Here is a 13,683-nt window from a genome sequence, read left to right on the forward strand (position 1 = left end):
CCAAGTCAACATATACAGCAACTCCAGGGCAGACAGCCAGGATAGTGGACATTATTTTCTGGAAGAAGCAATGTGCCAGCTCAACCCGAACAGGATAAGAGTGCAACGGAAAATCCCAATGTTCATCACAAATGAAGGTCATGTTGGAGTCAGGCAGACATATTGGACTAGCAATGAATCAAAGCTCACTTCTAAATGATAAGGAGGTGACTTAAGAGCTCAACCCTGGAGACGCAAGTTGTAGAGCTAGGGAGAGGGTGTCAGAGCCCAGGATTGGATTCTCTTTCCTTTCTTTGGAGCCTCCCAGTTCCCTCATTGATCCTCAAAGAGGCTTGTGACTTGGAATACTTGGTGTTGCCATGCCAGACTTTTTATACTGTATATCCAGACAAAGGTGTTTGAGTGTATATGGTGGGTATATTGGATTCCTAACCCAAAAATCTGAAAAAAGGTCTCATTTAAAACATGTACATTTACAGGTGAATAAACCACCATTTAATGGTAATGTGGCAGCCATATTGGATGCCATATTGGATTTGGAGTCAAACCTAGGGGGGGGGGGGGGGGCCTATCATAATTGCAAGAAAAGGGGCTAAACATATAAAATCCAGAGAAACCTTTAACTAGACAACATTCGTTTTAGTGCCGATTACAATAGCCACAACATCAACAACAACAAAACATGTGTAAATGTTTGCAGGACAAATGAGACCTTATTTGACTTGGAAAGTTGTCTATTGAACAGCTACCAAAAAGTGAAGTTTACATAACAATGACTAACTGTGAACTTTAACACTTTCTCAAAGCAACTGTTTTGATTCTGCTCTTCAAAATCCTCACTATCAGACCTAGCTATTAACAACACAATTTCCCTAGTATAACATAAGGGTGTAAACACTAGTGTAGCACTGGTGTTACAGTCGAAAAGCAGCATAAGTGTAGTGTTGAACAGCCATCCATCTCCTTACCCACCCAGGGCAGCTATCCCTCTCACATTCCCCAGCCTGGCGGCTCCTCTGTAGGCCTTCCCAGACGAGCACAGGCAAGCCCTGACCCACCTGGGCAGGGCATGGAAATTCCACTCATTCCCAAAGCTTCCTCCTAATGGGAACACTGGTGAGACACGTTGAAGATATGAGTCAGGTATTTTATATGCCTCTAATGGTTATGTTTGGAATTGGAGGTAGAGCAATCTGATCCTAGACCTGCACTTCAGCCAAACTCAATGAAATAAATTGAGTATGACTCAAAATGAAAAGCCTGGGATCCACGTGTGTGCGCACTAGCCATGCAGACGATAATTTGTGTATAAGCCTTGAGTGCCCGACCACCCCCTCCCCACACCCATTCCACTTCACACACATTGTGTTAGCTTGGCGCTGGTGCTAGGGGGGGAAATATAGAGGGCTGGAGGCTGGGAGGGCAGTGCAGGGGTATCGACAGAGTCATTGTTCCTCCCTGACCCCATTCAGGGTTATTTAGCATATGACACCTCCAGGGGCAGCACACATTACACATGGCACACATACAACAAACATCAAAGTGCCAGCTCCCTCCTCTCCTCTTCTACTAGCAGAGGAAAAGAGGGAAGAGCAAAAGGAAAGAGGGTGAAGGAGCCGAAAAAAGAAAGAGAGCAGAAGAAATTAAGATAGAAGAACTAAGGGGGAGGAAGAAGGGAAAGTGGTATAGAGAGAGGGAAACAGAAGACGTGAGAGCCAGAGCCAGAATATAAGGCATGAAAGTCAGGAAGGGACAGAAAGAGCAGAAGAGAAGAGAGTATTTGACTTCAGTGAATGGCCTGAGATACATACGCATACACATACAGTTGAAGTCGGACGTTTACATACACCTTAGCCAAATACATTTAAACTCAGTTTTTCACAATTCTTGATATTTAATCCTAGTAAAAATTCCCTGTCTTAGGTCAGTTAGGATCACCACTTTATTTTAAGAATGTGTAATGTCAGAATAATATAGAGAGAACTTTTATTTCTTTCATCACATTCCCAGTGGGTCAGAAGTTTACATACACTCAATTAGTATTTGTTAGCAATGCCTTTAAATTGTTTAACTTGGGTCAAACGTTTCAGGTAGCCTTCCACAAGCTTCCCACAATAAGTTGGGTGAATTTTGGCACATTTCTCCTGACAGAGCTGGTGTAACTGAGTCAGGTTTTTAGGCCTCCTTGCTCGCACAAACCTTTTCAGTTCTGCCCACACATTTTCTATAGGATTGAGGTCAGGGCTTTGTGATGGCCACTCCAATACCTTGACTTTGTTGTCCTTAAGCCATTTTGCCACAACTTTGGAAGTATGCTTGGGGTCATTGTCCATTTGGAAGACCTATTTGCGACCAAGCTTTAACTTCCTGACTGATGTCTTGAGATGTTGCTACATAATTTTCCTTCCTCATGATGCCATCTATTTTGTGAAGTGCACCAGTCCCTCCTGTAGCAAAGCACCCCCACAGCATGATGCTGCCACCCCCGTGCTTCATGGTTGGTATGGTGTTCTTCGGCTTGCAAGCGTTCCCCTTTTTCCTCCAAACATAACGATGGTCATTATGGCCAAACAGTTATATTTTTGTTTCATCAGACCATTAAAAAAAGTACGATCTTTGTCCCCATGTGCAGTTGCAAACCGTAGTCTGGCTTTTTTATGGTGGTTTTGGAGCAGTGGCTTCTTCCTTGCTGAGCAGCCTTTCAGGGTATGCCGATATAGGACTCATTTTACTGTGGATATAGATACTTTTGTACCTGTTTCCTCCAGCATCTTCACAAGGTCCATTGCTGTTGTTCTGGGATTGATTTGCACTTTTCGCACCAAAGTACGTTCATCTCTAGGAGACAGAACAAGTCTCCTTCCTGAGCTGTATGACGCTGAATGGTCCCATGGTGTTTATACTTGCGTACTAATTGTTTGTACAGATGAACGTGGTACCTACAGGCATTTGGAAATTGCTCCCAAGGATGAACCAGACTTGTGGAGGTCTACAATTCTATTTCTGAGGTCTTGGCTGATTTCTTTTGATTTTCCCATGATGTCAAGCAAAGAGGCACTGAGTTTGAAGGTAGGCCTTGAAATACATCCACAGGTACACCTCCAATTGACTCAAATGATGTCAATTAGCCTATCAGAAACTTCTAAAGCCATGACATCATTTTCTGGAATTTTCTAAGCTGTTTAAAGGCACAGTCAACTTAGTGTATGTAAACGTCTGACCCACTGGAATTGTGATACAGTGAATTATAAGTGAAATAATCTGTCCGTAAACAATTGTTGGAAAAATTACTTGTGTCATGCACAAAGTAGATGTCCTAACCGACTTGCCAAAACTATAGTTTGTTAACAAGAAATGTGTGGAGTGGTTGAAAAACGAGTTTTAATGACTCCAACCTAAGTGTATGTAAACTTCCGACTTCAACTGTATATAAAAAAAATAATAATAATCACCATGCAGGCAGTCAAGAGCATGTGCCACACCTTTTCCATCAACCTACCACTGGCTATATCTGATAGTCAAGCCAATAGCCCTCAGCTATGGCAGCCACACACTGCCTGGGCAGTAGAATGTGTATTTATGTGTGTGTGTGTGTGTGTGTGTGTGTGTGTGTAGGGGGATAGGCCATGTATACATACTGCAGCAGCTCCCATTGCAAACTAGGTCTTTATGTGCCACTTATTCTTAACTGACATGGAGAGGTCATAACTGCCATAGATGTAGGCCATTTCGACATTCTCTCCATGTCAGACAGACAAAAGCAATAATGGGGCTTTCAGTAATGGCACAGAGTGAACAAACACACACACACACACACACACACACAACTCAAACCCTGAGGCAACAATCGTTTTCAAGGTAGACGGAAAGATTTACATATACTGTATAGGACATATCCATCACTTGTTTAGCCCATACACAAGCGCATACTTCACAGACACGTGCGTGCACTCACGCGCACAGACACACTTTTAAATAGACAAGCCCACAGACAACAGTTAAAGACAGACGACAACAACAGGGTTGGCTTTTCGATCAAGCTTTTAATGAAAAGATCACAAAATAACAGTTTATTTTTCTCACCACTGTATATTAAGACTGCAAGGTTGTGAGTGCTGAGGTCAGCTGTATTACACTTTTATGACACTGAGTTAGCGAGTCCCATCGCCGTAGCGACAGCTCTGACCTGAATACGAGCTCTCAGAGGAGTGGAGAGAAGGGCTCAGCCTGGGTGCTGCCGTTAGCTAGAGGAGGTCATGGCATTAGGCCGTGTGTGTGTGTGTAAACAAGTGTAGACGAGTGTGTGTATGTGTGTGTAAGGGGGGAGGGAATGTTAGCCCTCAATTATTCATAGTCAAAGACCCTACATGTCCATTCCAGAACCTTGGAGCACCTGGATCCTGATACATTATTGAACGGCGGCTGTTCATGGACCCGAGAGAAGCTAGATATACCTGCTTCACGGACTCCTTAAATCAAGTTTTCAAGTACTAGTTTAGCAGCTAATAATGTCTTTCCATCAACATGGAGTCATTCGACAAGACTAACAAACACTATTTCAAAAATAAGTGATATTTTGGTTACAACTGGACGGTAAAAATAAAATAAAAAGAGTAAAACTAAAAAATGCATCTGCAGAAATGCTGAGATGTAAATGGCAAGTTAGCATATCACTGTAAACACAGAGTTGAGGTAATTTTGTTTCTTTTTTTTTTTGGCCCTGGAGGTAAATACTGATGTGGAATATGTGGAACACACTGGAGTCACAGATGTACGGGGAGAAATCACGATCACTAGCTTCGTTAGCCGCAGAGTAATGGAAGCTAAGGATGGGGTCAAAGGGCAGTTGGTGTAGGGTGAGCTGCATTGTGGGTAAAGCGAGTGGTAGTAAAGGTTAGCGGTTAAAGATACACCTTGGCTTTAGAACACACTGCGGTTTGCCAGACGCATTTCAAAACTAGCTTTGGTTTAGTCTGATTAGGTAAATTGGAGCTACTCCGTAGTCACAGCACAGACCAGACCTGATGAACACAGACAGGGGACAACAACAACAGGGAGGAAAAAGGTGAAACTAGACAATCGTATGGGTGTAACTACAGTAATACAAAGAGAGGTAACTCGGACAAGCTTCGAGTAGGGAAAACATCATGGTTTGAATTCCCAGAACTTTGTATAATGTTTCTTAAAGCTTTGTAACACTGCATAATGATATGATATTTTTGAAACGCACAGAAACACTACAATAATGAGGTAAGAGAAAGAGTAAACCGCAATTAATGTGAACCGATATGAGCCTGGACCTTCCCTAAACCCCCCTCACTCTATAGAATTGTCAGAGACACAAACAAAAAAAAAAAGTCCAAGAGAAACGATAAGCGGCGAGTGGTTTAAGACAAAAAATGTACATCATAGAGACGACTCTATCGTTTGGAGAAAGAAAGGGGTGAGGTTGACGAGGAGGAACAGGTTTTCTAAATGGCAGTGGCTTGGCAACACCCAGGCAGAGCGTGTTTGTGAAGAGATACAATATATGGCCCACAGATGAGCCATGATGGCCAACAGACATCTACAGAGGTACACAGGGGGTTAAAGTTAATTGTTTACCCCCCCACCCCCCCCCACCCCATGTCCAGCCAACCAGTGAGTAACTCCTCTTGGCACCCAAAACATGTGGGCACAAACACCCATTGTGAATAACATGGCATAAAAACCATACAGACTGTCTGCTTGTTTGTTTTAGCTGAGAGAGAAGATACAAAAATGCCATAGAACGTCGTCGTCATTTTGACATAAAAACAAATCTATTCATCCCCAAAAAGTCTACATCTTCACAGATTGTGGTTAATGGCTATGTTTTGTGTCTCATTTTTGTTTCTCCGCTTGAAATCCTCAAAATAAAATAAAACCAAAAAGGGTCCTGCCTGAACCTCAGTCTCACACACTGAGAAAAGTCTTAGCAGAGGCAAGTGCAGGACCAGAGAAATAAATACATTCATCACTGACAACAATAGACATTTGATTAAAAAAAGAACACTGTCAATAAGTGTTTGCACCAACTTTGTATGAGGCAAGGCCAGCCAGAAGATTGTGTTGCTTTTACAAATAGGCAGAACACAGGCAGCTAAGAAATCATCATCATCCTTTACAAACATCAAATAAGCAGAAACATCAAGAACATTCAGTTAAAGGAAAGATTCACCCGTTTTGAATGTTATATCGTATTTGTGCATCTCTGAGAGATGTTCTATGGAGTCCCAGGGTCATTTAATGTGTATAGGACTTATTCGCCGTTGAAGCAGGCAGAAATACAGCAGGCATGATGAGTTTTGCGTCATATGATGAGAAACGCTTCATAACGGCAGAATTTCTGCCTGCTTGAACAGTGAATAGCTCAGATACCCATTAAACATTAAATGACCCCGGGAATCCATAGAATATCGCTCAGAGATGCACAAATACAATATAACATTCAAAATGGGTTAATCTTTCCATTAAGACCCCAGCAAACAGACCTGCTCACATGCAATTAACAAATCACAGTCACTATAGTTTTCAATAATGTTTTTAAAGTCTCAAGGTACAGTAAAGCTGCATTTACACAGGCCGCCCAATTAGAATGATTTTTTCCACTAATTGGTCTTTTGACCAATCAGATCAGCTCTTTTGCCAATAAGTGGGCAAAAAATCTGAATTGGGCTCGCTGTGTAAACGCAGCCTAAGAGAGTTCTAAAGTCGTTCCCAGCCCTTCGCGCAACAGCAACCCCCTACCTGTCACCCACCCCTGCACCCTGCACCCTAACCCCTACCCTCCTCCTCCTCCTCCTCCACCCTGGTTCATAGGGCAGGGGGACAAGGTCACCCCAAAGCCAGCTGGCAGAGGGGGGCGATGCACCCCTAAAACTGCAACCCCCCGCTATTTAAATATGAAGCAGTCTGCGGCAGGGTTGACGCTGAAGCTTTTGTTTTGGCATCAAAACCTCTGTGGAAAAAGCAGAAAACACATACAACCACGCCTCTGACTGGCCGAGCCTCAACTGAGGTCTGTAAAACTGTAAAAGTTTATGTAAACAATGAGATAAATACATATGTATCATTATTATTTTTTTGCCACACACTGTTCCATAATCATTCAAATGTGCTTTGGTTTAAAAAATAGTTTGTGGATTTGGGTATGAGCTTTTTTTTTCTCTTCTTCTTACATCTTAGTTCTTTGTACAACTTTGCGACTATTTCAGAACATATTATGATACTAACTAAAAAGTCGACTTTTGTATTGAGCTGCCCCGCCTTTTGTTAAGGCTCTTTGTGTTAGTTGAAAAAGTACCCCCCATTTCTTTTAATCTTTTAAATATGAAACTAGTGTTTTGGTTTTCCCATGAGTAAAATACAGAGAAATTGATACAATACTATGTCTTACAAATGTAGCTGAGAGTCCTACATTCATAGACGCAGAACAATCCCTGAAGTATTTGAGTAGTAGTAGTATCGCAGTTTTAGTTCATCTTTTTTCTTTTCGCCGAATGAACAAACGCTAGTTCGGCTGCAGCTGCAAAGACTTTGCAGAGATGGCTAGAGATCTTGCTGTACAAAAAGACCTTTTGAGCGTCACAGACATTACTCTGTACTGCTTAAGTGCTGACAAGAACAATAGCGTCTGAAGGCAATGCATCGTGGACTCCCGAATAAGTAAGAAGAGGTCACAGGGAAACAATGAATTACATGATGGATATCAGGTTGGAGGGTAGTGGGGGGGGAGTGTTAAAAATAAACACGTACCATGCAATTACCTCGGCAAGAACAACAAGACATACATTTTTTAAAAGTAAAATCTCAGAGTCCAAGACGCAGTTACCTTGAAACGATAGTGATGCTTGTATGACTGCAGCTGCATCCCTATATGATGACAAAACATTTCACAGACCAACCATGAGGATGAAGGAGGAATAGAAATAAAAAGACAGGTAAAACCAACATAATAGAGGAATGCCTATACCAAAAACTTGCACTGAAGGTTTCTCTCCTCCATAGTTTACCATAAGAGTCAGGACACACCGGACAAGCTAAGACAGACAGCTTGGGTTTCAGTGGAGAATGATTACAGTAGAGGGACATGCATCCCTCTTGTAGTAGTGTTTGCAATTTGTAGTACTATGCTAATAAATAAATATTCAATAAGAATGTCCCATATGGGAGGCAATTGGCATATGGGAGTACAAAAAAAAGTAATAAAATGTATGCACTCACTACTGTAAGTCGCTCTGGATAAGAGCACTGCAAAATGACTAAAATATAAATTTTCACAACCATGTGGTATGAGTGAATACAATCGAGAGAAATTGATGTTATGGGTGAGAGAAGAATCGAGCTGTCCAGTGCATCCTTGCCTCTCCCTTCCAATACAAGCTCTCACAAGTCTGGCTCAATAAACTAACAAGTAAACTTAGAATTCACATTAAAATTTTGATTATTATAATTTCTTTTTTTCTTCTTTTTTTTTGGTCTGAACAGAACACATAAAATGTAATCAAGTCCTGCTTTTAGGTCAGGGAATATAAAGTGATGAGAAGGACCCTTGTTACAAATAAAAATAAAGTTCAGGGAAGATTGTAAACTATACTGTGACTTTACATGTAAAGTTTACATTAATACCAGCCCACCAATCAGCACAAGCTTTCTTTGCAAACCAAAAGCAACTTTCAAGAGTCATTGGTCAATAGTCCAACACAACTATGGGTTTCATTTGTCTGGACCTAGAATAAAATTCTTAAATTGTTTTTTTATACAGTAAAAAGACAAATCAAAAGTGAAATAATTTAGTACGCTATATATCTTAAGTACATCTTTTTTTTTTTTTACTTTGGTTATGAACTTGTCTAGCAAAATGTGTTAGTCAGCTCTGTTCGCCTTAACATTCATTAGATCTTTGGAACACTGTGCATCTAAAATCACTAACCACTATTTGCAAGAAGATACAGTACATTGTGAGGTGGGGGCCCGTTCGTTGAGAAGAGCACCCGGAAAGCTATCTTTATGACAAGAAGTAGAAAACGACAGTTAAAATAATGTTAACACGTAAATACCTAAAAAGCATTAAAAACCTGTGTTGAGAGATGGGCAGGTTAAAGCAGGTTAAAGCATTAGGGGAAAAGTTACTATAATCTACACACTTTACACAATTAATTACATTTAAGAACTTTCAACTAATCAACGTAGAGTTCGTAAGAGTAATCAGAGGTAGCGAGTTCACAAGCCTATCGAAATAAGCTTTTCTTTTTTGTGAGGGGAGGAAAGCTATACTGACAGAAAATAAACATACCTGCCGAACGAGAAGTTCAGCCTACACCGACCCCCCTCCCTCCCATCTCTTCCCTGTTCAACTAACTGCCCCACCCTCACCCCATATCCCCCCTCCCCAAGATGAAACATTCGAAGACCTTCCAGTTTAAACATTCACAGAAACATTACAGGTTATTTCAGTAAAACAAGTACCTCTATTTTTTTTTAATTTTTACCCCAGGATGAGCTTTCGCGGGCAAAATGACTAACCCCACCTCCCCTCTTTCTCTTACTCAGAGACCAGCTGTAGAGTGGAGACTTTAAGGTGAGTGTGTGTCTGGAGTAAACGAAATTGAGCCCCTGATCAGTCAGAAACTCATCTGGAAACTCAGACATCAAACTTTTAGGTAAAGCATGGGTATGGCCAACAACATCCTAATGCAGACATCCCCATTATCTCCAGGTTCAATCACATTAGCATTGGACATATACAGTAGCTGCTGTTTGGTTACAACAAAAACACATTCTTTGAAATTATTGCCTGTAGTGTACATCATTGACAGAGTGAATAATATTAGACCTGTTTAAATAAAAAAGGAGGCATGATATAGTTGGTCTTCTTGGTTGACCAATGAGGTTGGAGTATAGAGGGAACCCTGAATACACCCAGAAGGGATCAGTTTGAAAAACTCAAAGGCCTAAATACTCCCAAGTAAAGGTGTTGAGGGTGTATTAGGACTGAGAGGCAAGAGGTGGGCCTGAGGTTACAGCAGTACCTCGATTCACATTTACAAGATATAAGAGAGACAACCACCAGTCCATGCCCTCACACCCACCATAGGTGACTTCAGAGAGAGGGGGGGAAGGGGAGGTACACCGCACGTCTCGACTTCCAGAGGTGGTGGACATGCTGAGGTTGTTTTCCAAGACCATCCTGCCACAGGCTGACTCTGGACAACTACTACACACACTAAGCCAGGTGGTTGTGTATAGAAATCTATGTTTATGTGTATGTGTGTGAGAGAGTGTGTACCTGTGTTTCTGCATGAGTGTACATGTGCATTTGTTTGGTTGTGAGGTGGGGAAAAAATGAAAAAGCATTCTTTGGCTTGTTGTTGTGTTTTAGGAGGGCGAGGTGTGCATTCTCAGGTGGCTGATGAGGTTGCGTTGCTGGGTGAACTTTCCACCGCACAGCTGGCATTCGTACGGCTTCTCTCCCGAGTGGACGCGCATGTGCTCCGTCAGCCGGTACTGTCGTGTGAAGCGCATGCCACACTCATCGCATGCAAACGGTTTCAGGCCCAGGTGGCTCCGCATGTGGCGCGTCATAGTGCCTCTCTGGGTGAACATCTTCCCGCAGATGTTACATGGGAAGGGTCGAGTCAGCCAGTGGCTCTTCTCGTGCTGCCTCAGGGTCGCCGGGTCTTTATAGCTCTTACTACAGACGGTGCATTTGAAGGGCCGTGGCTCGGAGATACCGAATGTGGTGGGAGCCACGGGGGCCGAGAGGTCCTCAGCTTCTTCCTCTTTCACAAAGGCCCCTCCCTCCTCTTTGATGTAGAGCTCGTCCTCTGTGTGCGTCTCCACATGTGCGTTGAGCTGCTCCGAGCTGGGGAAGCCCTTCCCACAGGGGATGCACACATACAGGTTGTCCCCGAATGCTGGCTCAAACCCTTCCTGCCGGTACACATAGTTGGCGCTGTGGTGCCCTCCTCCTCCACTCTCTCCATCACTCTGCCCGCTCTGGTCGCTGTGCTCCTGCCCATTCTCCCCTCCTTCCTCCTCGTCTTTACACTGGAAGGACTGGTCTGAGGCAAAGCTGCACCCACTGTCCCCGCCTACGCCACTGGATGAGCGGCCCTCTTTAGGTCCCACGATCACACCGTTGACCAGGGGCCGGTCACGATCTTCAGCCTTCAGGCCAGAGGCCTCTCTCTTGGGCCACTCCTTCTTGCGGGCTACCTGGCGGGAGCTCTTGCGGGGCGGGGGAGCGTCTGGCTGGGCCTGGCTGTCTTCAGGGGCTTTGTGGGTGGGTATGAGCTCCATGGGCTCTAGGCCGGTGGTGTCCAGACTGGGCAGAGTGGTGGTGGAATCATCCAGTGAGGCACTGTTGGTTGTGGATACTGAGGCAGATTGAGGGGAACCCTGGGAGTTGCTGTGAGGGCTGAGTGCGTCTGTTGTGGTGCCCGCCGATGGAGGGCTCTTCTTGGACAGGTCCAGCCCGAGATCTGGCTCCCTGCTGCTCAAACCGTTACTGAGATTTCCATTACTACCGCTCCCGCCGGTCCCATTCTTCCCGGCGGTGCTCCCGATGAACATCTCATCGTCCGAGAGCTTGTCCCGGAGGCCGTCATCGGGCTGTGGCTGGTCTGCGTCGGAGGGGGCAGGGGTGTAGTGGTTGTTGGAGGCGGCAGGGGCAGAGGACGAGAGGCGCTGGTTGTTGTGGCGCAGTCGGCTGAGCGGACCCGAGGTGGAAGGTTTACCCTGCAGGGGCTTGCCGCCGCTTCGCTTGAGCTTCTTCCTGCACAGCGCGGCGAGGTCATGGAGCTGGAGGTAGCTGGCTGCAGTCAAGAGGGCACTGTAGTTCTGCTCACTACTCTGGTCCAATGAGGACAGGAGCTTCCCCGTGTAGATGAAGTCCAGGACTTGTCGGAACACCGAGGGATTGACCATCTCTGTGTCCAGGTTGATGAGGTTGTCGTGGAGAACCAGGGACTTGAAGTATATACTGCTGGCTGCTAGGATGTTCTTGTGGGCTCGGAACAGAGCGTTCTCCACCACGATGATGACGTCACACAGGAAGCCCTTAGCCCTCTGCTGGTTGAGTTGCAGCAGCAGTTGTTTGGCATGATTTGGCAGTTCCATTTCCACCTTCCTTTTCTCTCTCTTCCTACACAAGCAACACCTGGAGTTGAGAGAGAGCGAGAGAGAGAGAGAGAGCGAGAGAGAGAGAGAGAGAGAGAGAGAGAGAGGCGTGTTAGAGTTATCAAAAATAGGCATAAGACCAGGGAGGTTTCCCAATGCCTCAAAAAATTAAATAAAACACACATGGAATATCCATTTGAGCATGGTAAAGTTGTCAATTACACTTTGGATGGTGTATAAATAGACCCAGTCACTCCAAAGATACAGGCGTCCTTCCTAACTCAGTTGCCGGAGAGGAATGGTGACTTTAAATTAGTTACAGAGTTTAATGGCTGTAATAGGAGAAAACTGAGGATGGATCAACAACATTGTAGTTCCTCGACAATACTAACCTAAATGACAGAGTGAAAAGAAGGAAGCCTGTACAGAATAAAAAAGATTCCAAAACGCATCCTGTTTGCAACAAGACACTAAAGTAATACTGAAATTTTTTTTGCAAAGCAATTAACTTTTTGTCTTGACTACAAAGTGTTATGTTTGGGGCAAATCCAATACAACACATTACTGAGTACCACCCTCCATATTTTCATAGTGGTGGCTGCATCATGTTATGGGTATGCTTGTAATCGTTAAGGACTGGGGAGTTTTTCAGGATAAAAAAGAAACGGAATGGAGCTAAGCACAGGCAAAATCCTAGAGGAAACCTGGTTCAGTCTGCTTTCCACCAGACACTGGGAGATGAATTCACCTTTCAGCAGGACAATAACCTAAAACAGGCCAAATCTACACTGGTGTTCCTTACCAAGAATACAGTGAATGTTCCTGAATGGCCGAGTTAGTTTTGACTTAAATTTACTTGAAAATGGCAAGACCTGAAAATGGTTGTCTAGCAATGATCAACAACCAATTTGACAGAGCTGGAAGAATGTTTTAAAGAATATCGGGCAAATGTTGCACAATCCAGGAGGGGAAAGCTCTTAGAGACTTAACCAGAAAGATAATCGCTGCCAAAGGTGCTTCTACACAGCGCATCTCCTGATGTCATCCTTTGACGTGTAAAAGAACATGGGTGTGATCTTTCTACAGTGGTCCCTGCAGCGTATACTCAAACCGGTGTGATTAGTTAATTCATTACACCAATAGAAAACACACTTAGCAACAGAATTTGGAGAATGAACAGAGGACCCAAAATTTATAAAATACGTAAAATAAAAAATAAAAACCTCCACCATTACAAATGTAGATTGAGGACAGAGAAAAGCCGACAACCTATATAATTTTGGATACCATTAAGGCGTACATTAGAAAAACATACTACATTATAAAATCCATGTACCCCAACAACAAAATGGCGGTGCAGAATGCCTCGTGAAAAAGCGTAGAAGTTAATGTCCCTAAAACTGACCAAATAATAGCACTTTTACATTGATCTGCTAACTCGTGGGCAACAACATACAAACTGGATAATAACTCAAAACAACTTGTAAGGCTAGAGAATTTTTATAGATAAACACTACCAATACAATCCAAACAAAAACATGG

At 43.5% G+C, this 13,683-nt stretch overlaps 1 protein-coding gene across 3 annotated transcripts in view; it reads right to left on the minus strand.

Moving 5' to 3' along the window:
* Positions 1 to 4,029: 4,029 nt before the first annotated feature.
* The window catches only part of LOC311141628 (hypermethylated in cancer 2 protein-like), a 73,178-nt gene continuing 63,524 nt past the window's right edge, over positions 4,030 to 13,683 (minus strand). For all 3 annotated transcript variants that reach the window (XM_084177017.1, XM_084177019.1, XM_084177018.1), the window contains one exon: positions 4,030 to 12,181. In XM_084177017.1, coding sequence (XP_084033143.1) covers positions 10,399 to 12,141 — 1,743 coding nt within the window. In that variant the 5' untranslated portion in view covers positions 12,142 to 12,181 and the 3' untranslated portion in view covers positions 4,030 to 10,398. The remainder of the gene's footprint in view (positions 12,182 to 13,683) is intronic.

This window comes from Coregonus lavaretus (genome assembly GCF_964263955.1).
Source record: "Coregonus lavaretus genome assembly, chromosome: 14".
NCBI lineage: Eukaryota > Metazoa > Chordata > Actinopteri > Salmoniformes > Salmonidae > Coregonus > Coregonus lavaretus.